At 48.9% G+C, this 26797-nt stretch overlaps 1 protein-coding gene across 1 annotated transcript in view; it reads left to right on the forward strand.

Moving 5' to 3' along the window:
• CACNA1B (calcium voltage-gated channel subunit alpha1 B) overlaps positions 1-26797 on the forward strand; it is a 261991-nt gene that overhangs the window by 1954 nt on the left and 233240 nt on the right. Inside the window, exons 2-3 of the mRNA XM_017740286.1 lie at positions 1714-1819; positions 8572-8711. Of these exons, the coding sequence (XP_017595775.1) occupies positions 1714-1819; positions 8572-8711 (246 nt within the window). The remainder of the gene's footprint in view (positions 1-1713; positions 1820-8571; positions 8712-26797) is intronic.

Consider the following 26797-nt stretch of genomic DNA (forward strand, 5'->3'; position numbering starts at 1 on the left):
GGGCTGTCCGCGGTGCTGGGCTGAGCTGATCGCGGTGCTGGGCTGAGCCTATCGTGGTGTTGAGCTGAGCTGACCACGGTGCTGAGCCGAGCTGACCACGGTGCTGAGCCGAGCTGACCACGGTGCTGAAGCCAGGCTGACCGCGGTGCTGGTCTGAGCTTATCATGGTGTTGAGCTGAGCTGACCACGGTTCTGAAGCCGGGCGGACCGTAGTGCTGAGATGAGCTGACCGCGGTGTTGAGCTGCGCCGACCACAGTTCTGAAGCCAGGCTGACCACAGTGCTGAGCTGAGCTCATTGTGGTGCTGAGCCGGGCTGATGGTGGTGCTGAGCCAAGCTGACCACGGTGCTGAGCTGAGCTCCCCGTGATGTTGAACCAACCTCTCCACGGTGCCGAACCGAGCTCTTTGTGGTGCTGAACTGAGCCCTCCAGGGTGTTGTATCTGCGGTGCAGCTCAGCGCTGTCCCTGCTGCTGAGCAGAGCTCTCCGCGGTGCTGAGAGGAGCTCCCCGTGGTGTTGAGCTGAGCTCCCTGTGGTGCTGAGCCCATCTCTCTGTGGTACTGAGTCCATCTCTCCACGGTGCTGGGTCCATCTCTTCATGGTGCTGGGTTCCTCTCTCCATGGTGCTGAGTCCATCTCTCCATCGTGCTGGGTCCATCTCTCCATGGTGCTCAGTCCATCTCTCCATGGTGCTGGGTCCATCTCTCTGTGGTGCTGGGTCCATCTCTCCATGGTGCTCAGTCCATCTCTCCATGGTGCTGGGTTCATCTCTCCATGGTGCTCAGTCCATCTCTCCATGGTGCTGGGTCCATCTCTCCATGGTGCTCAGTCCATCTCTCCATGGTGCTGGGTCCATCTCTCTGTGGTGCTGGGTCCATCTCTCCATCGTGCTGGGTCCATCTCTCCATGGTGCTCAGTCCATCTCTCCATGGTGCTGGGTCCATCTCTCCGCGGTGCTGGGTCCATCTCTCCATGGTGCTCAGTCCATCTCTCCATGGTGCTGGGTCCATCTCTCCGTGGAGCTGAGCAGAGCCATCGCCTGCCTGCGGCCCCGCTGCTGCCCGTGGCGTGGCTCCGCCCTGGGAGAGCTGGGGCTTGGCACAGCTCAGGGTGGGAGATGCTGGCAAAAGGCAAGGGGGGACCTGGCGCTGGGTTTGGATCCTTTCCCCTTCCCACTTCCCTCCTGCAACCCAAAAAGGTGCTGAGGGTTTTATTTTCGCTGGGAAGTGGACATTGCAATCGAGCAGTAATTGATGTTTTAGACCTGTGTAGATACTCTAAATCAAACTTTTCGTGCCCATCACTTATTTGCACCACGTGCTGAAGTTAAATGTTTCGGGAGAAAAATTCAGCAGACGGTGTTCAGCTGTATAATCTATTTGGAAGCAGTTTAGCTTATCAATCTCATTGAAAATCGATAATGACTAGTAGTTTTTATTTCCTTTGGGCCTTTTGCTTTCTTGCTCCCAAATTCTTTGAGCAGCTCAGACTGCGTGTGAGTCTCTAACTCTCTCAAAGAAGAGAGGAGCCAATTGCCTGCTTTTCTTCCAAACACACCCCGGAAACAACCAAGGAAGTCAAGGAGTCCAAATGTCTTAAAAAAATATGAGAAATCTTAGAATGCTCAGTTAATGCAACTCTGTGGGGAGAAACAGGATTTGGATGGGGTTCTCCTTGTGTGGTCCAGTGTCTTCTTTAACTTGTGGTCCCCACTCCATTTGAATACATGATTTTAGCTACAATCATAGCCAATTGTATCGTGCTGGCTCTGGAACAACATTTGCCGGATGGAGACAAGACACCGATGTCAGAGAGATTGGTGAGTTGCATTCATTTATTTCCAGCTATTTTTTGTTCCTGGCCTAATACAGAAAGCAGTCGGCCACTGGGTGTTGGGAGTGTTTGGATCTATTTTAAAGATCCACGCGTAAACAAACAGGCATTGATCTGACAGTCGGGAAATATCTGTCACAGCAAGGATAACTGTCCCCTCCCGATCCCATCTGCACAAGAATGCTTCATCACTCCAGCCAGCCCTGCCCAGCTGCAGGAGGGAGCTGGAGCTTGTGTTATCATCAGAAGGGCTTCAAACTTAGGTTGTCTCTAAACCAGGACAGCAAGGGGCTGATGAATGCTTAGAACTATCTCTGGAATCAAATGAACTTCTGTGTCATTTCCATTTTCCCAGGGAGTGGTAGAACAGAGTAACCTTTTAGGATTCGTGTGTCTCTTCCTGCCACAGCACAGATCCTTCAAAGCAAACTTTGGGTTCAGATGATCAGACTTCCTTTCCAAAAAAAAAAACAACCCGACAATGGAACCGGCTTACAGAGAAAAATAATTCACCCGCAGGCTTTATGGTAATGAGCCCAATTACCTTATTTCAAAAGAAAATAGAAGAATAGCTTCAAAACAATTCTCCCATTTATCATCACTGTAGGAAAACTGTGTAATTCTTGGTTTGATTTTTCTCCTGCTTCTAATGATCTGGAATGTCTTGCATGCCTAAATGCATTAATCCTGGTGAATGTTGAAAGGCTGGATAAATATGGATCCATATGTGTTTTCCATGTAGATACTATATTATGCAAACAAAGATAACATTAGGCTTGCTGCCAGAAACGAGAGCCTCTGAGTATTGGTTGCTGCAGTTCCTAAGGATGGTCCATGCCAGTGGGCAGCTCTCAGAATCTCATTCTTCAGAAGCAGGAAGAAGTGTGTTGGTGAGAAATCTGGAGAGCCAGGGTCTGAATTTGATGCTGGTTTGGAAATGGATCTGCTCTTGCGGGGGGGCTTGCTTCCTCTCCCTGCTGGAATTATTTTTAATGAAGAAGATACGAGGATAAAATGAATAAATGATTGTATGTAGATCTTTCTGCCATTAAGCCTGGCTTTGTGTGCTTTGGGGTTGGGTGGCAAGGCCAGCCTGGGGGTGTGAGAAAAGCACAGGTTTAGAGCCAGGACTGAGCTGGGAAAGTGCTTTCTGTGGTTTTAAACATATGGATTAGTGAGGGGAAAAGTAGTTTTGGGGATGTTCTGGCTTGGCAATCCTTTGGTTCATGTTGGTTTTATGTTCCTCTATATCCTTTGATTTATAAGGGCATCCTAGAGGTGTTTTCTTGTCCTTTTCCCCATTGTAATAATTCCATTTTACAGCACACACACCTTCAGATCCTGCCTAAAACATTCCAAAGGGGGGCAGTGGCATTGCCACCGAACAGCGCGAGAGAGCTGTGGGAGTTGAATGCACAATCTCTGCCCTGTTGGCTCTGCCTTGGTGTGGAGGGAAGAATTAACCCCAAATTTTTGTCCCAAGCACCGTTGTGTTTGCTCCAGGTATTCTGAAGCCGTTTTAACCACAGCACATTCCTACCTCTGAAACATAAAGGGATTTTTCATAGAGCAGCACTGCGAATCTTTACAAGTCATGAAATAGTTTTTATTTTCGACATAAGCTGGAAAGATAAGCACTGTGAGCAAGAAAAACTGTCTTCTAGTTTTCAAAGTGAAACCTCTTTAGAATTCTCCTGTTAGGTCTATAAACTGAAAGTTGTTTCATTGCAAATGTTACAAATCCGCATTGACCACAGTGGGGGAACATTCCCGTACATTTCCCATACATTTGCAGGCTTGCTGAGCCAAATTCTAAGTCCGTGCAGAACAGCAGGTGCTTTATTGCTGTCTTTAGCAGGAATGGAATTGGTCTTTTTTTGGATAATGGTTAATGCATACAGCTTTTCTTCTCCTGGGTTCACTAAAATCTCCAAATTGGAGATCATCATTGAAGAGTTAATCAGATATTAAAGATACGAGGTGCACATCACAAGCCTTTTGTGGCTGGGAGATGTAGGCAGAGTTGTGGAAGGAAAACTGAAGTTGCCTTTTGTCTTTTAATCAAAATTTTCCTCTTTTTATCTCCCCAAGAGCCAGGATATGATCCTGCAGTGCAATCTCACTGGGATGTTTTCTGTGCTCCTGTTATTATCAGACAGGGTTAACCGAGCACATGTCTCAGTACATGAAATATTCCAAGGTTTTGAGTGGCTGAGTTAGGATAATTCTCTCTCTGCCCATTTTCTGCATGCACAGAAAAGCATTACTTGGCTCTGGGCTGGAAATTCTGGTCAAAACAAAAGCACCAGTCTGGTGATCAGAGCATTTAGTGGTGAACCGGAGGATTGGCTCTGGTCCTTGATCATCCAACAAGAGGAATAAAGCCATTTTCCCACCAGCAGCAGACTGACCCAACCCCGAGGCTCTTTCCTGCTCCGAGCTGGAAGTCTCACATGCTCTGGATGCTGGGAATGTTTCCCTCACATCAGGAACTGTCCAGTGGAACAGGTCTGCCCCTGTCCATCTCCACCCAGTGGGCTGTGGAGTCAGCCTCCCTCTATCCCAATAAATATTGCATTGTTTGTACACACTGGAGTGATGCCAGCTGCGAAGATGCTGAGGGAGCTGTTCTGAGCAGCCCAGAGCCTGGTGGGGAGAGCTCCAAATGTGGGAATGTGAACTTCCCATCGCAGCCCCGAACGGCCTTGCGGGTGCCTTGCTCTCGAGGCTGTCCAGACAGAGACCTCCTTCTCTCCCTGACTCCTTCTTGATTGCTCAGTTTTCCGTGAGAAGCTTCAGGAGACTTCTCCCAGAAGGACAGCGATGATTTCAGCACTCGCAGGGTGGGCAATCCCTTTTCTGCCCCTGTTTGAAGGCACCAGAGGGGCTGTGGGGTGTTCACTGCAGGCCTGGGGTGTTTGGCTTCCCTGGGTGTTTTGGAAGTGAGGACAGAACATAACTTTTCCCAGATTTTCAGCATGACAGCTCCGGCAATTTCCTAATGGATTTAATGCTTTCTCTCATCCACAGGCACTTAGAGCAGCAATATGTCAGCTGCTCATATTAACCTTTGCATGAACAAAGCCTTTCACACCCAAACCTCTCCAGGCTGTCACATCTGAAGGCCAAGGAAAGACACTAGGACGTGAAGTAGGAATGGTAATGACTTTCCAGCCTCAGAAGTTGTTTCTGATCAGAAACATATTGATTAAATGTGTGTTTGGCCCAGTCTCAAGCTCTGCTGTGTCCACAGCAAACAACTTGCTGGCACAGCTCTGGCTGCTGCCCAGATTCTCCGCCCTCCTTCCAAGCAGGCACGCGGATCCTCATTATCACCTGCTCTGCCCCTCTTGAACCCGAGCAGGGGCACAGACTGGTCTGAAGGGGCTGCAGGGTGTCCTAGCAGGGACTCTGAGCTGAGGCAGGGCCATTTCAGTGCTGCACAGGAATCCACCCACATCCTTCCCTCCTTCCATCACACACAGTCAGGCAAATCCTTTTTTCCAGCAGAAGGACCTCTCCCCATTGGGGCATAAATTTTATTTTTCATCTCATCGTTACTGCCCTGATTCTTGGGCTGAGTCAGTGTAAATTTAGGCAGGCTTTAGAAAAGACCCTCTTTCTTTCACCTCTTATTTCCCCAGCTACTCACTGCCAACCCTACAGATGAGAGTTTTTCTTTGTAACAAATACCCAAATCCATCTGTGAGCCTTCCTGCTTCCCTAGAAGCTGACAAAAACTCCTTTGACCCACTTCCTGAGAGCTCTGTGTAGCCCTAGCTTTGGGAAGAGCACATCCCATCAAACCCTGGAGTACCTGGAGCCTGGCTCTTTAAAGCTGGGAGCTGTAATCACCAGGCACCTGACCTAGATTGAGCAGAGACTGGAGTAGATACCAGGCTTCAAGGAAGTGAGGGAGTAATGTGGAGGAGTGGATGTGGGTAAAGGTAGCTTTTTTTGTGTGTGTTAGAAGAGCTATTTTTAGAGGTATGCGAGTAGTTGTGGGATGGGAATTTGGGATGGGATGGGATGGGCTGGGAGGCCTTTGTGTGCAGGGATTATTTGGAGCTGTTGAACCAGGAGCTGTTGGGGGGTTGAGGAACAGGCGGACTGGGCTGTCAGAGGGCTCCTGTGACCATGAGGGAAGGCAGAGGAGCAGCAAGGTAATTCCTGGAATCACAGAGGATGATTTCTGACCCCTTCTCCCCTATTCCCTCTTTTCTGTACTGGGTTGGAGCCCTGGGATGCCTCCAGCTCTTGCTGTAGAGCAGCTGCTGGAAGAGCATTGTAGGATTTCTGCTGAAGGTCATAAAAGGTCTGATGGCCCTTGCTGCTGTTTCTCTGTGGGCAAACAGCCCTGAGATGGGCAGCTGGAGGTCTGGCAGTGCTGGCTCCTCTGAGCATCCTCTGAGCAGCATCAGTGAGGGACAGAGGGCTTGGAAGTGCTGCTGCTTGTGGAAACCCCTCCTTGTCTGGAGGGAAAGGCAGTTTTGGGTGTGGGTTTCATTTTCTCCTCTCCATTTCAGCCAGAGGCTCAGTGGGAGCTCAACAGGCCCCTGTTCTGTTTTGCTCTCTGGCCAGCAGTGAGTGTATCTGGAGGTGACTGTCATCTCACCATGGGGCGTGGGAGGTGGAGCTGCTGGGGCTGTGAGGTCAGAAAGGTGGAAGGAAATAGAGGTAACACGGGGTGAAAGATGGAAGGTGTGGAAGAGCTCTTCCCACTGAGGTGTGTGGGGATATGGGGACCAAAACTTGAATTCAGCCACTGATGGAAAAGCCTCTCCAGAGGTTGTATTTTCCAGCAGCTTGGAGGCATCCTCAGTGATTGGAGCTCTCTGGTGGCCTTGCTGAGCTGGGTTTAACCAGCCAAGCCTCCCTGGCAGGGCTGTGCTGTCATGTTACAGATCCCGGTGTGGGTCAGGCTGGAAGGGACCACAGGGGCTCCTCCTCCCTCCTACCTGCTCCAGCAGGGCCATCCCAGAGCACAGGGCACAGCATTGTGTTCAGATGGCTCTGGAATATCTCCAGTCAGGGAGACTCCACCCCTCTCTGGTTTCAGATGGCTCTGGAATATCTCCAGTCAGGGAGACTCCACCCCTCTCTGGGCTCTGTTCAGGGCTGGGCACTGCCCAGGGCAGCAGTTCTGCCTCCCGTGCAGGGGAATTGCTGGGATCAGTCCCTGCCCGTGGCTCTGGTGCCGCTGCTGGGCCCCGGAGCAGAGCCTGATCCACGCTCTGTCCCCTCCCTGCAGCCAGGGACACCCAGGGCTGAGGACCCCTCTCAGCTGTGTCACCTCTCAAGGCTGACCAGGCCCAACTTTCAGGGGTGAAAACCTTAATTTCTGGAGCAAGTGCTGTCCTGAAGTGCCGGTCTGTGCCAGAGCTGAGCGGGAGTTGCCGTGCTTGTGTCAAACCTGCTTCTTCCTTGGTTCCGGGTCTGTGCCGGAGCTGAGCGGGAGTTGCTGTGCTTGTGTCAAACCTGCTTCTTCCTTGGTTCTGGGGCCACAGGCCTCAACATCCCTGCTCTTTTTCCATCAGAGAACAAACAATCCCCTTTTGTCCTTGGGAGAATTGCAAAATAGAAACAACTGTGCCTCGAACAGCAGCTCAGCTCTTTGGTTCTGGTGGCCAGAAATGCCAAAGCCACTGGAAAAAGGATTTCAAATCTCTCAATGTGGAAGTTTGCTTCTTTTTGGGTACAGCTGCTTTACTTCCACTGAGTTCAGCTGAAAACCAGGATTTAGGGCACATTTGGAATTGGTTACTGGTGCCAGAGCTGATGAGCACGTTCTTGAAATTGATGCCCATTGCTTTTACCTCTTGCTTTGTTCCCGTTTCTTGCCCAAATCTTCCTTCCAATTGTGGATGCTTCCATTTGGCTCCGAGTTTGTGGTGAAACTCCTGTCAATAGAGGCTAGTCCCCCGAGATCTGCTGCAGAGATGGAATAAAGGCCTTAGTAAAACTGTGGAGACTGAGCTTGATTTTCTCTGTAGTGAGCTAGGACACGAATCTGCCATCCCAAGGGATGTGTTAGTCTGCACCATGGACCTGAGACACAAATCTTGCTGCTCCTGCTGTTCATGGGAGGGACTGGGGATTTCTCCCTGAACCAGATCCCCAGTGAAAGGAAAACAAATGAGGCTGCAGCTGTGAAAATTGATAAAATGGAGGAGAAAGAGCGAAGAAAGAACTGATGGAATAAATGATAAATAAATAATTTCCTGTCAGTGTTGTCAGGCTTGCTGTGCTAGCTGTTGCTGCCCAAGACACCCTCTTGTTTCACCTCTGAATAAGCCTGTATGTGCCATTATTTTAACCTCCCCATGAAGGGTTTTTTACTCTTGAGGGAATGCTCTGGATTGTTCCTGGATGAATTGTGGAGCACCTTCTGTGCCAATAACTCCAGGAATCTGTGATCTCTAATTTAAATATACCCTTGGAGCAAAATTTCCGCATCAAAATTCCCTCCGGAACATTCCGTCAAGGTGGAAAGTGCGGGGTGAAACCATCGGGATGAAGGCCAATGGAATTGCCAATTTGAAAAGAAAATTAATTTCAGAGAAATGATAATGAAATTCCTCTCTGAGCTGAGTTCCAGTAAACTTAAACCTTCTAATTCAGCTCTGTTCAAAGAGTGGGAAAGGTGTGAAGCTGGTGCCTGTAGCTGTTTAGAGGGCTGGTCATCAGAGCAGGAGCATGGATCTCTCCTTGACTCCTTTAATTTTCCTTCTTTTCCAGGACGACACTGAGCCGTACTTTATTGGAATATTTTGTTTTGAAGCTGGTATCAAAATCATCGCTCTGGGCTTTGTTTTCCACAAAGGCTCTTACCTGCGGAATGGCTGGAACGTGATGGATTTTGTCGTGGTCCTCACAGGGTAAGCGACCTCCCCTCACCCTGAGCTTAACGGGGGCTCTCGCTCTGCTTTGTGGTGTTCGTTTGCTCTGGGTTGGGCTGGGATTGACTGGAGTGAAACAGCACTGAACCCCTGCATTTCTGGCTGGAGTAAATCTAAAGAATGGCTCTTGTGCTGAATGAATCACTTGCCAAGCGTTTGAACCAACTCAAAAGTGGTTTTGAGGATATTTCTTTGTAGATATTCCAGTGCGTATCTGATCCCGACACTTCCTGACATTTCCGTGACTTTGCAGCTTCTAATTGCCACTGGCACTTGAACCTGATTTAAATCAATTTCTTTTCTGACGGTACAGGATGACTTTAAAAGTCAACCTGGAGTGTGCTAACAAATTAAATGCATCCCGTTTTTAGGCTGTTACAACTCTGAAATTGGCCAGGTTTCTGCAGGAATGAATTTATTCCCCTGTAACATAACTTTTCTCAAAAGAACTCGAAGATGTTTGAAAAGAATTCAAAATGTCTTATTAAGGATGGAGGTGAAAAGGTTGCGTGTGCGTTTTGTACCCTGGTTTGAGATGATATCACTGATTTCTCTCTTGAAAATGCTGATGATATTTTACATTATGCATTGCAGCAGTTTCTGCCTATTTATATAAAGAGAGGTGGATAATGCAAACATAAACATGAACACTTCTAGTTGACAAATTGGCCTTTAAAGCTTCAGAGGAAACGATCCAAAGGTCTGCGTGAGGTCCTGAGCTTGCAGCCTTCATCTTGGAAGGATTTCAGTTCATTTTCCCCCAGAAACTGCAGCCTGGCTCCTGGTATTGATATGCTTCCCAAATCTATCCTTTCACACACCTTCCCTGCCTGGTGAACGTGGATATTCCCTGCTCCTGGTGGTGGTGTGGAGCAGGGAAATGCTTGCATACATATACAAATGTGTTCATTAGCTACATGATCACTGTAATTCCATTTGCATTCAGGGCACCCTGTGATACAGCACTTGAGAGGCCAAAGGGAATTCTTGATGTATTAAGAGGAAGAGAATAAATATGCAGGGCTTGATTCTCCTGCTGCTGGGGCTGGGTATTTAATCAATAGAAACTTCAGTGGAGGCACAAGGAGAATCAGATTTCCATACTTAGAAGCACGGGGGGTACCAGGATGAGAAGAGAATTAGCACAGATGCTACAATTATTCTCACTGACACTCTGTTCTGATTCCTAGTTAGCTCCACACGTTAAAAAAAAATATAAAATCAAGGCCCTGATTCTGGAAAGGGCTTTGGCATTGGTTGAATTTATCCTACAGCAAAGCATTCCAGTGTATGCTGGGATTCAGCTGACTCCAGTGGTTCTCTACTGACAGCTAAGGCTCTACAGAAAAGCTTTTCTGAATCCCAGCCATATTGTTTAGGCATGGCTTGTATTCCTTTTATTTTTTTTTTCTTCATAAACACAAGACTCCAGAGTTTGTTGGCTTTGTTTTACAACCGAGACATTCAAAGTTTTGCAGCAGCGGCTGAGACGGCCGCGGGATCCCCCTGGAACGCGCGGTGCCTCCGGTGGCTCCCCGGTGCTGGGTTCCTTGTGGGAGCTGTTTGCAGTACTGTTTGATCCTGGAGCATAATTGTGGAATATCAGCTCAATGAGGCAGCTGGAACAAGCTGGAACAAGGACCCCCGGTGCCATCTGCGAGCCCGCGGGTGCCTTTGAAGTGCCATCCTGTTAACGTCACCGCTGCTGTTTCCAATGGTGACACCAACTGGGCCCTGCTGAAATTGTCTTGTACAAGGGCTTCCCACCAGGCAGCAGTGCAGGGGTGGCAAAGGCTGAACTCATCGGCGTCAAGTCCAAGAGTCATCTCCACCGAGGAAATCCAGACCTCTAATCCTTGTAATTTAACAAGGCGCTTGAGCTGGTGCCCGGTTTTTGGTGTTAGGGGGAAGGTACTGAAAATAACAGTTACTCATGCTTGGTTTGATGCTTTCCTGAATATTTCCAGCCCAGGTGGAGGGAGCACTGAAAGCTCTGCAGCTTCACACAGGGGGTTGAATTAGTGTTTTCTCTGCTGCCTGGTGTGTTTTGCTCTGCATTTCCCAGATCCTGATTAAGTTCTTAGCTCACTCCTGTGTTGCCATGGGGTTGTGCTGGAAACCTGGAGTTCCTCTTCCTTGGGTTTCCTTCAGTGGCCAGAAACCCTTTCACGTGCCCACTGCCTGGCTGAGCTTGGTTGAGAGGGGAAACCTGGGCAGGGCTGTTTATTTGAGCCAAAATCCTCTTCATTTCTGCATCAAGACTTTAAAGTCAGGTTGTGGAGCAAGAAATTTACTGCTGGCAGACCCTCCAGGGAGGGGCTGCAAGGTGGTGACACGAGTGGGACCTTCATTTTCACTTCTGTGGAAGGCAGACTCGGATCTGTGTTTCAAAAAATGATCTAGCTGTAATTTATTAGGGAATAATAAAAAAGGACAGTGCTAAGCCAGTCCTTAACGTGTTCTTATAAATATAGATAGGTAGGACATCAGTTTTTGAAATATCACTTTGCTACTCCATCAAAAGCTTCCCTTTGCCATATGTGCAAGATTTCAACTTGAAAATGTTACTTCGTGTTTCCCAGGCAGTGCTCAGTTCCCAAGCTCAGTTTTACATTGATCTTCAATATTAAAGAGGGATTTTGATTCCTCTCCTTTTATTTATATTTTTTTTTTATTTCTCTGTAAGCACGAAAGATCATGACAACGTTCCATGATGCCCCACACAGGGTTGTGTACCAGCTAGTCCGGCCGAGTGCCCGTTTCTATTAAGGTAAATGGGGAATGGCAGAAAAATCTGATCTCATTTTCAGCTTTTAGCTAAGCCCCAGAAAAGCAAAGAGCAGCTCTACTCTCGTTCTCTGTTTCCATAGGAAAAAGGCCAGCCAGAGTCTGGGTGTGTTTTGGAGGAGGCTGTGGGGGAAGGCTCTGCATCGACTGAACTTAGCCTTATGTAAATATTCCAGTGATCATGCAGCAATCCTTCCCACCTGCTTTTTCCAACCCTTTTCTGTTTTTTTTTTTCTTTCTTTTTTTGGATTGCTACTCAATGCCTGCACCCTGGAATTATTGATAAATATATTTTTTATCTACCTGCAGCGAAGGAGATTTTGTTTGTCAAAAGCAGACAGCAGAACTTGTTAATCAGGAAATACATCAGGGCTGTGTTCCGTGCAGCCAGGATCAATATCCTATTGAGCTAAACTCGAGTCTAACAGATAGTGGCCCAAAATGGCTTTGGTTTGTTGTTCCAGAAAACACTCCCTCGGTTTCTTTCCCCAGCAATGCTGTGGTGCCTATTTCTCATTTGCTTCCAAGGAAACCTGCGGATCTGCTCTTAATAAAGGCCTGGGAAAAGAATAGGTTGCTCTTCTTGCAAGATTTGGTTTCCCCTGTAATTTTTTTTAGTGATTTCTTGTGATCTCCATCAGTTGTAGACGCGTCTCAATGGAAGCTGCCCTGCTGGGATGGGCCTGTTGCTGTTGGGGAGAAAAACACATATTTTATAGGTCCTGCTCATTTTATTTCCATGTTTCTGTGGGATTGCATTGGCTCCAGTGATGACATCACCCATTAGCAGCTCTAAATCACACAAAATTGCAGGTTCTCAGTTGGCCTGGGACTGGATGATCTTAATGCACTTTTTCCAAGGTGGAGGCAAAAGGGATTTTTAAACTCTGTTGCTGCAACGTGTTTTGGGTTGAAAATCTCAGAAATCCACAGTTGTCTTGGGAACAAATTTGTCCTGTCCTCAGACTCCTCAGCTGGAGCCATGAGCTCTGCTTCAGGGCTTGGGGGGTTCAGACCTGCTCCTCTTGGAGTTCATGGGAGGCTTTTTCCTGGGCTTTGGATGCAAAGCCTGAAGAGCTGCTGGGTTTCCATAGAGCTGTGTCATGTGCTGCCTGCTGAGGGGAAGAATGGAGAACAAGGCATGGATAAAATGACATTGATCTTTGGTTCCCAAAATTCAGATATCTAGGGATTTTTGAGAGGGGAAAAAAAGGCTTTTAAACCGTGATGTCCAAGGGGTCCATGCGCAGTTGTGTTTTGGGGCTTGTTTAGCCTTTTGGTTTCATGATATCATGGATAACGGGCCTTAGGGTTTAATTCCATACCCCAAGAAAGGAGCTGCTTCTCCCTTTTTCATCACCAGCTACCTGAGATTCCCCTTGGTGCCTTCTAGCAAGGCTGGAAGAAGAATTCCTTCTTCTGCATGCCTATGGTTTTATGAAATGCCAGCATTTCCCCAGTCAGAGATTTATGCTGCCCAACCTCCCTTGACCTGAGGGCTTTTCTGTGCACCACAGGCCTTTGCTGCTGCTCTGCTCCTTTCCCAGATCTTCCATGTCCTCATGGAGTGACCACAACCATGTGATGTTTGTCCAACACCAAGAGTGGCTAAAGGCTGGTATGAAATAACGGAGCGCCTGACAGGATCATGCTCTGTCCTTTATGAGCAGAATTAATTCCTTTTGGCTTCCAATCAGCCTGCATTAAACACTCTCGAAGAGTCCTGGTGGCTTCTTGAGCCAGTTGGATCAGCTGCCTGGATCTCTGGGTGGGACTGGCAGAGACAGCGTGTGCCAGGCCCGGAGCTGCCAAATGATGTGCACAAAGTCTCGGTGTGGGTACGGATGTCTCAGGCTGTCTGGAACAAATCACAAAAGCCAGAATTATCTTGATTGTCTGAGAAATGTGCTCCCAGCTCCTGATGCTGCTAATAATTTGGAAGGCAAGTCATTTAGTGACAGCATAAAGCCCTGCTCATCCTCGATGGGAGCGTTGCTGGTTACCAGGATCATCCTGCTATGTGGGCAGTGGGAGCTGCTATTCCTGGTGCTGTGTTTGAGGAGCAGCAGCCTTGGATGCAGCAATGACTGACAGAGTGGGAGGCACAGGAACCACCCAGCCTGGGCTGTGCAGCAGGTTTGGACCTCGGTTCTTCCCCTCTGAGGTGGATGTACCTCCCAGACAGGGTGTGGAGGGGGGACATGAGAGCAGGGAAGTATTTGAGAAGGAAATGCCTGGTTGAGGCCTGGGATTCTTAAAGCTGGCAAATATTCATGGATGCTTTGGCTCCAACATTTCTTTTTTTTTAACATGTGCATGTTCCTGAGCATTCAGAAGCCCCTAAATGAGGATATCTGAGCTATGGGGTCCTGTGGGACTGGCTCTGGTGTACTTGGTTTACAAGGGTGACAGGACAAGGGGAATGGCCTCAAAATGGCAGAGAGTAGATTTAGATGGGATATTAGGAAAAAATTTCTTCCCGGGGAGGGTGGGCAGGCCCTGGCACAGGGTGCCCAGAGCAGCTGGGGCTGCCCCGGGATCCCTGGCAGTGTCCAAGGCCAGGCTGGACATTGGGGCTTGGAGCAGACTGGGACAGTGGGAGGTGTCTCTGCCCATGGCAGGGGTGGCACTGGATGAGCTTTAAGGTCCCTTCCAACCCAAACCAGTCTGGGATCCTTTGATTCTATATTCCACCTGCAAGTAACCCTAGAGCTAATGAGAAAAATGAAATTCAGATGAAATCAACCCTCTTGGATGGCCTGCAGCCTCCCTTTAGGTGGTTGCTCAATGCTTTGTTTATCAGCTGTGGGTCTGGAGATGTAGGCAATGAAGGGGTCAGAGCAGGGAAGTGCAGATTTCCCTCTGCTTTCCTGAGGTGGAAATTTTGGCACTTCTGTGCTAGAAAGCAAAGCAGAGCAGCAACAGGAGCTGGGGAAAGGGATACTTTGAGAAGGGACAAGCTCTGTCCTGGTTGGCTGTCCCCAGGAGAAGGAGCTCTCCGGTCGGGGTGCTGATGGACTCAGGGCGAGCGCTGTCAGCACCGTGCATGAGTCATGCCAAGAGCAAAGCCTTTATGGGTTTTAATGCAGCTGATCCCTGTTTTCAATTTCTTTTATGCTCTGGTTATGGATGGACACTTGCTGGCGCTCAGAAAAGCAAAGGGTCCCTTCTGAAATTAAATCAGATAAAGGTGGACAAGACACAGGGATTCACCTGCAAGGTGTTACCCGGTGTTCTGGCTGGGGGGTGAGGGCAGCAAGGGAGGACGGCAAGCAACCAAATTTTCTTTTTTGAAGCAGAGAGAGTTTATAACTGGGAGGGAGGAGGTCTCAGGTTGAACAGAAAGTTTTCCTATCCTCTGTCCCTTGGCTGTCTGGGCTCCTGGAAGCTGCAGAATCCATTCCCTTCAGAGAAGACCCTGGACAGGGAGGAAGAGTTTGAGGGCTCTAAACCCATCTGGCAAATGTCCCTGTTTCCTTTTTTGCCCAGTGGGGCAGCAGCTTCCTTGGGACTGGATCTTGTTTTCTCTCTGGGCTTGTTTCTCCTGGCAAAGGGGGACCCAGGCCGTGCTGAGCCTCTTGGAGTGTTAATTAGGGCTCGTGTCTTTTTTTGTTGCTTGTAGTGGCTTTTCTGCATCGATTTTGGTGGGGGATGGCTGGAGGCAGGCTGAGAGAAGCGGGTGGGTGAGTAATTGTGTGGCTGGCTGCTAAATCAGGAGACTTTCCTGGGCAGAGGAGGACTCGGGGCTGTGCTTAGAGGAAGGCTGCAGATGGTCCCAGCCCCTCAGAGGAGCTGCAGGTGGGGACAGCCCTTCCCTGGCAGAAATTATCCTTCTCTGGCTCTGCTCTGGTGGTGGCAAACGAAACGTTTCAGGTCAGAGAACTTCTCAAGGGCAAGCAGATAATGAGATTGATGTGCTGCTCTCTTACTTTATTAAAAGGGACCGCGAGGTATCGAGTACCTGGGATGGGAAGTGATAATGATGGAACAGCACGAGGAGCCAGGAAGCTGAGGCATGAACAACCCCCTTTTTATTAAAGAGAGAGGGAGCAAAAATATCCAGGTTTCCATCTTTGTTTTGTGCCTGTTTGTGCTGCCTGGAAGATTTGTGCTCACAAAGAGGGGACTGCCAGACAGTATTTGGGGGTGGTCACCTCTCCCTGAAGCTGGGCAGCTGCCAAGGAGAAGGGATCATCCCAAGTGAAAGCAAGGGATGCTTCTCATGGCAGCCAGGGCTTTATCAAAGGCAGGCAGGATTGTTAGTCCAGAGTCCAGACAGTATTTTTAGATTTTATGGCTCTCAAAGGCAGGTGGGTGGCAGGGAAATATTTTCCCTTGTGAGGGAAGCAGCTGCACAGGCAACTGGGGAGCCTGCAGGTGGGAAGAGGACTCTGGACCTTGGGATCTGCTCCTAATGTGTGACCCTGCCCTGGCAACCGTCTCCTGTGGGCACCTAGAGGTGGAAAACATTGGTAGCTGCTCTTGGAGCTGGGTGTAGACACTGGGAATTCAACCCCAAACCAGCAAATCAAACTGCAGCTCTGAAGTGCTCTAATTTTTTTTATTTTTAATGCTTCCTAGTTTAAAAACAAACCAAAAAAAAATCGCCAAGCCCAAAATACCCGACTCCTGTGTGTGGTGTGAGTGCTGTCCCATAATTAGATGAGGAGGAGGGTGCAGGTTACCTCAGACTCCTGTTTCTCAAATGGTGCTTCTGCTGCTGTGTCCCAGTTCCCAAAGGACCAGCTTTGGATGGCAAAATGCTCCTCTGAGAGGAGACGAACCTGCTTGTGACTGTGGAAAAGGCTGAGGATTTGGAAAATCAGCCTGGTTTTAAAGGTAATCTAAGCCTGAGCGCCAACGGTGTCACCTCTGCACACACATCCTTGGATCCACATCTCACCCCAAAGGCTTTGGGTGGTCTCAGGCCATTCCCTTCCTCAGGGCTCTCTGAAAACATCATGAAAACTTGGATTTGGAAAACTTGGATTTGGAAAACTGATTTTCCATTCTGTTCTTGCTGAACCACCAGCGAGGTGTGTAGGATGCTGTGGCCAGGGCCAGGCTTCAGCACTGAAAGCTGGAATCAGAGGATCTGTGAATTCCAGGTCAAGCCAAGTCCAGGATCAGCACCTGGAGATGCTTTTCCACACAATTCCACAAGATTTTTTGCTTAACTTCAGCTCTCTTGCATCTTCTCTGTGCTGAAGGGTCTGACCGAGGTGGGATGGAGGGAAGGGATCCCATGTGGATGAGGTCAGGCTTCAGGATGACTCCCTTGGATGAACTCCTGACTGTGGGAAGGCCACTCTTCTGCCCTGGGGAAGCCCAGCAGCTCAGGCTGAGAACGTCCTGCTTCCTGTGGCACACCTCAAACCTGTGGGGTGAGCTTAGAGGCCTTGGAAAATCCCCTGATCCTCGCAAAGGAGCACGGCCACCTAACCCATACACAGGAGAAACCTTTCCTTCCTGGCATGGTCAGCATCAGCTAAATGGATGCCTGACGCCATGGTGTCTCCTCCCTCCTCCATTTTCCCATATTTTGGTGGCCACAAACATCACCTGTCATGGGTTTAGGATTAATTAACCAAACAAACTCATTTTCTCGGTGATCTCAGGGTGGAGCGTTCAGGAAACAGGTCAGGCTTTTCTGGTGGATATTCTTATTCTGTCAGTGCTGGAGTTGTCTTGGTTTCCGAGCTGGCTGCAGGGCTGGGTGTGTTTGTGTGGGTGGTTCTCGTGATCAGCTGCAGAATTTTAAAAGCCTCCCTCTGGAGCAAGAAGTTCAGGTTACTCCTGAGTTAAACCCAATTTTAGACAATAATGGGTTTAGCTGTTGGCTCAGCTCGAGTCAGTTCAGGTTGGGCTGGGTGAGATTTAAGCAAGGAAGGGATCAGGAGTAGAGATTGGAGCAGTGCTGGGCTTCCCTGGGAATAGAAATTGTTCTCGGGGCTCTCAAAGAGGGCAGGGCTGCTCTAAATCAGGAACCTGTGGGCAGAAGGTCGTTCCTTAGGGAAGTTTCTGAAGAGGGGCTGAGGTTGACTCCCCTCCTTTGCCTCGTTACACAAGTTCCCTGTAGGGCCCTGCACAACTGGGAGCTCCCAGAGTCAGGCTGAGGCTTTAGGAGCACGTTGATGGTCCATGGGATGGTGTAGAAGTACAGAACTGAAGGACAAAATGAGCTGCTTGGAGGAGACAGAGACATTTTCAGCTACAAAATGTTCCTGGGCTGAAGAACTCTGATAATCAGAAATACTTGGTTGGATGTAGCTTGCTTCTGGTACAATAAGGACTTAAAAGAACTTAAATTGGGGCTCTCAGCTTATTTTCCAATTAAAAAGAAGAAAAAGAAGGAAGACAGTTCAATCTTTCATTCTTTTGGCTTAGTTTCCCCCTCTCAAACACCTCTCAAACATCCTTAAATAAAGTTTGGGCATGGGAGCTTAGGATGAAGGCTGCAAAAATGATTCAAGGGTCAAAGAAATGTCCATTTAAGGAGAAATGAAAAGGCTGAGAGAGTTAAAATTAAGAGCAAAGTCTCATAAGGGTGAGGTAGATAAGGAAAAGCCAAGAGGAAATCATGGTTTGGTAGGATTCAAAAAGCATCAGTGACGAAAATGAAGTTTTAGAACTTCTTCACTAATGGAAATGTAATTAACCCATGGAAATCATCACAAGCATTTGCTCCAGCTGAAATGGGCTGGTTTGGGTCTTGAGACCAAAGCAGCCTTGAGATCATCTTCAGATCCACCAGAGGGGAAATGGGTTTTTTTGAAGGGGGATGATTAGACCCTTTCCCTGGTGCTCCCTGGAATAAGTTAGGTGGAAATGTGAACAGGCTGTTTCATAATTGTCCTTTTCTTTATCTTGTAATTTCTTGTGAATCCAGCGGGAGCCACGGCTCGGGAGCAGGATCCAGCCTGTTACAGCCTGACCTGGGAATACAGCTGTGTCAGTTCAGACATGAACCAGTATCAATAGGAGTGCTGCTATTTCATCTCTTAATGTCTGATTCAAAGATCAAACATCTCCCTGCTCCAGCTCAGAGAGAAACTTCAATGCTCCAGCGCTGAGCGCGCCCTCCAACCCCGCGAGCCTCAGCTGCGGGAAAAGATCTGGGGTTGAAAACTGTCACTCGTTTAAAATGAATCCCAGGTGGTTTCTGGTAATGGGGATGTCACTTTGATAAAGGAGGCCTTGTTTTGTGCAGGAGGGAGGTCTGGCACCCTCAGACCAGGTGCTGCAGGGGTGTCACTGCTCCCTTTCCCTGGTAGAACATTCCCCTGACCTTGCTTTGGGAGGATCTCGGCCGCAGCCTCCCAACTTTGCAGGATTTGGAACAGAGGAGAAGATTCTGGCAGGTGAAATTATCTAATCAGAGGGTGGCCCTGTCCTCAATGAGGCTTCAGTCAGACCTGAGAGCTCGTCCAGCTGCCGCAAGTCAGGCATGAAAGCTCTCCTGCTGGGGAGGAGCATTAACAAACCTCCCTCCCAGTGCCAAAGACAAATCTCTGCTGCGTTTCTGGCCTCCAGCGCTGGGAGAAGGGCGGCAGCCAAAGGCTCTGTGAGATTGCAGGGAGTTATTTCTGCATGGGGAAGGCATCTGCAGTGTCGGCTGCTGGTGGGTGGGTAACACCTTTCCTGAGGGTCATAGGTGTGGAGAAAAGATGAGGTGAAGTATCGGCTTGATAAAGACATGGACTGCTGCATCCTGGCTCCTCTGGCTGCAGGAGGAAGGCTGAAGTCCAGAAAACTCCTTGAATTTCTTTTTAATCCCATTATTTTCAGAAGTTCATATCCATGTGCTCTAAGTAAGTGATGCTGTACCTGTTCAAAATCATTTAGCTGATAACATCCATAACCTCACCACAGATCTCTGCAGCTTATCTCTGCCCTGGGAAATGTGCTGAAATGAAAAATTTTACCTTCTTTCTCTCCTGATGCCAAATCTCAGCCTTATTTACCCACTTCCTGGGCAGAAGCATTCCAAATTCCTGAAGTTCTGGGGCCAAATTTACCTCCAGGACTGGCTGGAGGAATCCCAATCTTCTTTAAATGTCTTTTTCTGTAATAATCAATAAAGCCCTAAAATTGGATAGGTACAATAAAAGAGGATTTGGAAATGCTCAGCTTGGTTACCAGTTGTAAAGACAGGACCACCCCAAGCCTATTTTTAAAAAACATTTAATTTTTTTCTCTCTCAGGTTACAACTTCAACTATGACAGGTACAAAATGATGGTAACCCCTGTCTTTCACAAGGGGTGAAAAGGACAAAGGAAGCTTGGCCTCATCCAATTTTTTGTTTTAATTTGAAGCATGAAGGAATATGAGACTATGGGAACAGTTAATGCTGAGGCAGATCCAGGATAATGCAGTTCTAGTTCTCTTCTGGAGCAGATCGGGCAATGGATGGGATTTTGGGTGTTCTGTTTTTCTCTTCTGCTCGTGTCTTTGGCTGATCAAGGATTTTAGGCTGTTGCTTTTCCCTTTGTTTCCACATTTCCACCTCTTTAAAAATGAAGGCAGTGCTGGTACCTGACTTTGTAACGTACTCGTGAAGGAGGCTGGCTGTCAGCACTGAAAAGTAGTGAGTTTAAAACGTCTCAAAAGAAGTAAAAATAAGTCTTTAAAAATGTTAAAGTGTGGAGAATTTGAATCAGAAGTAAAAGAGATGGTAACAGCATCATCTCCTAGAAATGCAGCTGCTCACTCACAGTGAGTGGGAGACTCTTGCACGGAGCTCGGCGTTCGTGTTCCACGGGGAATGTGTTAAATCCATGGCGTGGCACACGCAGAACTGCAACTGTGGGTGTCTGTCAGAGCTGAACCTGAGGCTGGATTGGACCTTTGGGGGAGGTGACATGTTCTGAGCCAAAATGTCCATGAGTGTTGTCGCTGGCTTGTGGCGTGACACTGCTCCCCTTGGACGGAGCAGGTGTGGCTGAAGGGAGAGAGGGGAACGTCCCCCATGGCAAAGTCAGTGCTCAGGATCTTGAATTGCTTTGAATTGCTGGAATCACAGGTAGATTTTCAAAAGCTGTGGCTCAAGAATGGAAGGGGGAAGCTGGGAGTGTTTTCCTGGTGCCTCTTTCCATAGGAGAGGGATGGGGCTGTAAAGGTTTCCTGCAGCACAAGCCTCCCCAGGGGTCCAGCAGTGCTGAAGCCACAGCTGTGACCTCAGGCCAGGTTCAGCTCTTTGGGTTTCAAAGGCCACGTCTGAGCAATCAGCCAAGGCCTGCTTGGCATGAAGGTGCCCAGGGGACAAAAGAAAACAAAAATTGTATTTATTTTTCCTTTTTGGAACCTGGAAGCCCTCCAGCTCATCAAACAGCACTTCTGCTTCTGATCCCTCTAGGGCTGCCCTCTGATCTGGCTTGTGTGGGAAGGATGAGAAACCCTTTCTTTGTAACTACAAACCTCTGGTGTCCCACTGTGAGGGGTGGAAAATGCAGAATTAGTGTCCCTTTTCCTCAAATTTACCTTCTTGTCCATTAGCAGGAATGGAATAGCCCCCCTGCATCTTTGGAAACCTTTGTTCCACGGGAGGAAGGTTTGGGTGAGGCTTAATTTCCATCTAATAGCCTGTTAAAACCTTCCCATGGTTTCTTGGAGAATGCCATTAAGAATCAATTACATTAATGGGGCTCAGTTGGAGCTGTGCTGAAATATGGATGGGATCAAGGAAAGTGACTTTGCAAAACAGGGCCCTTGGTGCTGCAGCCATTTATTCCTCTTGATCTTCCCAGGTTTCTGTGTGGACCAAACCTGCCTTGGATGTTGTCAGCTCGGCAGAAGCTGAGCTTGTTCAGGGACGAGGGGTCAGTGTCATGAACTGTGGTGTAAAGCCACTGCCAGGGGGGTTAGGAGGGAGTAATTCCCTTCTCCTGGTAGCGATGGTGTTGGACTGCTCGGTTAAAATCCTCCCAGCATCACTGGCAGCTCCAGGAGATCCTCCAGGCCTTGTTCACCCAGCTCTGCACAGCTTGATCTGCCACCTTAGAGGTGTCCGGGACTCCTTGCTGCTGACATTGCAGAGTGTCCATGAGCTTATCATGTGACAAAGGGCCTGGAGATATGAGAGGATCGAGAGAAGAACTTCCTGTCCGTGGCTGCTGGGTTGTTAAACTGATTGTAACGTGGGTTGTGAAAGAGGATCCTTATCCGTGGAAAGAGGATGGTGACAGAAAGAGGCTGGATGTCCTTGCAGGAGAGGTGCATGGAAAGGTGAGTCCTGCTGTAAAGCTGCTCAGGACCTTGTGTAAAGGTGGGACCGAGAGGTCACTGTCCACTGAGAGGTCACTGTCCACTGCCCCTTCCATGGGCTGGCATTTAATGGGTGCCCCACTGCTCAGGGCTGTGCTGCAGGGGCAGAGCCACTTGCCTCCCCATACAGCTCATGTTTGGCTGTGGTGGCACTGCTTTGGCCCTGCTGCTGGTGTAGGAAACACGACTGGAGCTGCGATTGCAGTGAATATGCTGGGGAAAGCTCCACCTGAACCCTCGTGGTGTTGGGATGAAGGATTGAGGTGGGGTTGGGAAGGAGCCTGTAGTGGCCACTGTGACTCAGAGTGAAGACAGCTCAAGAGAGGGACAGAGACGACGCCTTGGTGTGTGTCTGTTGTGCACTTTCCATTGTACTTTGAGCCTCTTGGATGTTTCTTTTTGCAGGAATGTTCGTAGAAAGGGATCTGTGGAATCCAGCTGCCTTGTGCCAGTGTTTCCAAACACTGCGTGGGCAGCTCAGCTGCAGGCGAGTGGCCTGAGGGACTGAGCTGTGAGGCAGAGCCCCGTGGTGTTTGCATCCAAGTGCCAGGCAGTGCATGGGTGTCTGTGAGGTGCAGGGAAAGCCACAAGTGTTGGGTGCTGCCTCTTGTCCAGGAGGAGCTTGTGACTTACAAGAGCTCATCATCCCCAGACTCATGAGGTCACACTTAGGTCCGGATTCCTCTTTACAAATGAGGGGCTCGAGCAAAACCAAACCGAAATGTGTAAGAGATTTAAAGTAGAACCGGGGTGAGCATCCCCCTGGTTTCTCTGCGTGCCTTGAGTGAAGGACTCACGAGCCCCAGCTGAAGAGAACCCCCCGCTGCCGGAGCCGCGGCATTGACGCAGGCGACAGGTATGAAACTGCTGAGCTGGTACCCTTCAGCAGAGCTGCATCCCGGGCAAGGGCTCCACTCGTGTCTGACTGCCCTGAATATCCCAGGGCTGGGATCTCAGCTGGCACCTGAGCTCCCGGGGCTGTCTGCCCTGCCTTGGCACTGCCCGAGGAGCGCCCGGGGCTTGGCGCGCACCGAGTGCTGCAGACCCCGCGAAGGTGACTCCATGGAAATCACTCTTGGGATGCTCAGTTTGCTTTTGGAATTGGAGGCTGAAGAGCTGTGCCTTTTCTGGAGCTCCTCCGTTAGGGAACCGGCTCCGGCATGGAGCCTGTGCCGGATGCGGAGCCTCTCCCCCCGTGCCTTCATTAAATGCAGCAGAACCAAACCCACCTCTCGCCACTTCCCACCTCATCCAGCCCGAGCTGTGCGTGTGGGGAGGATCCGTAAATCCCCGAGCTCAGGCTCGGTGTAACCTTGGAGCAGAGTGATGGGAAGGGCGTTGCTGAGGACCAGCCCCAGCCAGACTTAGCTGTGCCTCGTTCTTGGAAACGAGCTGTGTTTCAGGCAAATATCCTGGATTTTTTTAGCCTGTCTCTTGCTGTTCATTTTCTCCCTGGCACTGGGACTGCAATTCCAGGAACCCTGGCTATACTTGAAAGCGCCTCTCAGACAGAGATAAAAGTAATTAAACCTCTCAGCTATCTCCGTTTTTTGGTTTTTTTTTTGACTTATTGTACTTTTTCAAACGTGGATTTAAGATGGGGACAAAATGTACGGGCTGAGATCTGTGAGCCTGTTCCAACATCAGGTGAGCAGGTGAACGGAGGATGAAGAGATCCTTCATGAAAGGGCTCCAGAGCTGCTCCTGGAGCAAGGAGGGGTGGTTGGCTGCTGCCAGGTGCAGCCTTTCTTACACTTCCCCTCTTCTCCCCACGTAATTAACTCGTTAAATTTAGCTGTCTGAGAGGTATGGAAATGCATGTGGTGCAACTGCTTTGGTTGTGCAAATCACTGTGATTTCAGCTTCCTTGAAAAATCAAGGGAATTGTTTCATGCCGTGCAGACGCACTGAAAGAACTGAGTTTCGTGTGAAAAGCAGATTAAAAAGGCAAGACAACTGGGGAAAATGAGGAGTAACGTTTTTGTCTAATCTGGATTATGATGATTTTGAGCTTTTAATGTTCTCAATTTTAATTTTTTCACTTCGGTTTTATTTGGGAAATTAAACTGTGACATCCCTTCAAGTAGAAAAGACCAGACTCTAAAGGTTCCAATTTAACAATGCTGGCACGTAAAATATTCTCCATGCTCCCTTTCTTCAAGGAAAGGTTTTGGCAAACTTGGCTTGAGTTACTGAAGTGTTGTGGTTGACATAAATCCAGGAGGAATGTGTGTGAGGGAAGTCAACAAAAACTATCCAGCAAAAAGTTTCTCTCCTGCTGCTGTGCTACTCAATTTCTGGGCAGATGGAGCCAGCTGAGAGTCAGAGCATCCTTAAAAATGCAGTGTTTGGATGAAATGTTTTCTCTGTTAATAACTCTTCCTGATTGCCCTGTGCTTGCCCGTGTGGAGTGATGGCCCGGCCTGCAAAAGCTGAATTTGAACTTACTTAGGTTAATTTTAGGGTTGCACCCCAAAGCTGTGGTCCTTGGAGTTGTTTTGACTCATCACAGAATCATTTCGGTTGGAAAACGCCTGAGAGATCATCGGATCCAACCTGTGACTGACCTCCACCTGGTCGCCACTCAGCCCAGAGCACTGAGTGCCACGTCCGGTCTTTTCTTAAACAGCTCCAGGGATGGGCACCCCACCACCTCCCTGGACAGCCCCATCCAAAGTTTAATCACCCTTTCTGGGAAGAAATTCTTCCTGCTGTCCAAGCTGAAACTGCCTTTGTGCAGCCTGAGGCCGTTCCCTCTCCTCCTGTCCCTGTTCCCTGAGAGCAGAGCCCGACCCCCCCGGCTGCCCCCTCCTGTCAGGGACTTGTGCAGAGCCACAAGGTCCCCCCTGAGCCTCCTTTGCTCCAGGCTGAGCCCCTTTCCCAGCTCCCTCAGCCTCTCCTGGGGCTCCAGCCCCTTCCCCAGCTCTGTTCCCTTCCCTGGAGACGCTCCAGCCCCTCAAAGTCCTTCTTGTGAGTGGCCCAGAACTGGGCGCAGCACCCGAGTGCTGAGTCCGGGGGGAATTTTATGGGTCTCCATCTGCTGAGGAGCTGGGCTGCTCTGAGCCAGCCTGCCCTGCCCATCCCTGACGGAAAACCCTTGGTTGTTGTCATCCGTGGAGAGGGTGAGAGGCCGGTGACGGAGCACACGGAGCAGGTGAGGTCAGCTCAGGTGCCCGGTGGGGTGGACGTGGTTCATCCTGTGCTCCCGGGGTGCACGTGGCCTCCTCACGCTGTCAAACATTAACCTGCCCCTCCACACACACCTGTCCCTGAGCCTTTCCCACCTGTGCATGCAGCACACACCTGGTGGGTCATGTCCCAGCTCTGTTTGCTCTCAGGGCTCAGCTCCTGAGGGGTACAGCACGTAGGGAGGAAGGCTCCAGGTCTGCCTCATCCTGACCATGAACGGGAGGAGATGACCTTCCTGGGAGCACAGAAACACTCAGTGGGGAAAATCCTGGAACAGGGACATCCCACCAGGCACCTGCTCTGTGCCCAGAGTGTTTTGCTCAGGTGCAAAGCAGACTCGGTGCCCCAAACCCATTTTCTGCCCAGCAGTTTGTTGGCAGCGGGGCAACGTTGGCATTTACCTGCCTGGCTGCTCTTTGATCACCCCCACACTCCTCCACCGGGCTCCAGCTTTGTTTGAGGTGGCAGAAGGGATTGTTCTAATCTCATTTTCCATCTTTATTGTTCAGTGCACAGCCCTAAGTCTTATTTACAGTCTTATTCAAACCGTGGGCTGAACATGGGAATCTTCATTTCCTTCCAGGCCTCTTTTTTATGGACCTCATTGCTGCAGTCTGAGAGCTTCACACCAACATTAACTCAATTTCACAACACCCCTGTGAGACAGACTTTGATGTTTCCTATTTTACGGTGCAAAGGGAGGTATAGGAATATCAAAGACAAAAGTAACCATTAATTTTCATTTAATGCCTTCAAAACCTGTTTTTGGGAACAGCAATAGGCTCGTTTTTCCTGCATGGGCTCATTCCCTGGCAAGTTTTAGGGCACTAATCCAAACAGAAAGATTTCTAGGGCTTCTCATGAACTCACACCAGAGTTTCCTTATGGTTTTTCTTGATTTAGGGCTCGGACACCACCTAGAAAACTCCACCTAAAAGTAGGAAACTATAAACAATAAAAAGAGGTGGGAGTGTGTGGCTTTAAGCCTGTTGGTAACTTCATGTATTTCTCATCTCATGATGCACACAGGAAATAAAAATCCTGTAGGTGATGGTGGCAAAGAACGTCCTAGTGGACATTTTAACTTAAAACTGACAGTTTATGCAACTTGTACTGAATCTCATCTGGAACCTTCCACCACCCATCCCATCACTGAGCCCTCTTTGCCATCTGTTAGCCAACAGTGGGTTTTGAAGTTGCTGCTCACAGAGCTGTGCTGTGGAGGAGCAAACTTCGTGGCATTATTTCATCCCTTGGTGTATCTGTGCTTCAGGAGGAAAATGTCCAAGAATAATTGAGATGAATCAGGTTTCTATATGTGGCTTTTTTGAATATTTAACATCTTAGATCTTGTGAAGCAAAAGGGGCAAGGAACAAGCGCTGTTTATTTTTAGGGCTGGGAAGGGGATGAAGATGCTGGCCTAGATCCTGTACTCCTTCCAGGAGGAGCAAGGCAGAAAGCAACCATGAACTGAGCGAGTCTTTGTGTGATGGGCAGGATTTCTTGGGTTTATTTGAGCTGACAAAACCCAGTTGGTTTCCATGTTGAGTTGTTTGAGTTGCGGAGTGAAAAAGTAAGAAAGAAATCATGCGAGAACTTTGAATAAAACTTCTTCCCTCTCTGGTTTTGTTTCAGTTGTCCGAACTGAGAATTGTCTAAACACTTAAAAAGGATGAAAGTCAATAAAGTAAGAGAAGACTTTCTCCCTGTCTCCATCTCTTCCCCCATTCAATGCCAGGTTTACACCTTGCTCAGCAGCAATTCCAGGGTTTTGCTTTTCCCAGCTGGGAAATCTTGGGAGTTTTGGGGGCTCTTCCTCTTTCC

This window comes from Corvus brachyrhynchos, unplaced genomic scaffold (genome assembly GCF_000691975.1).
Source record: "Corvus brachyrhynchos isolate BGI_N302 unplaced genomic scaffold, ASM69197v1 scaffold305, whole genome shotgun sequence".
In the NCBI taxonomy this organism is placed as follows: Eukaryota; Metazoa; Chordata; class Aves; order Passeriformes; family Corvidae; genus Corvus; species Corvus brachyrhynchos.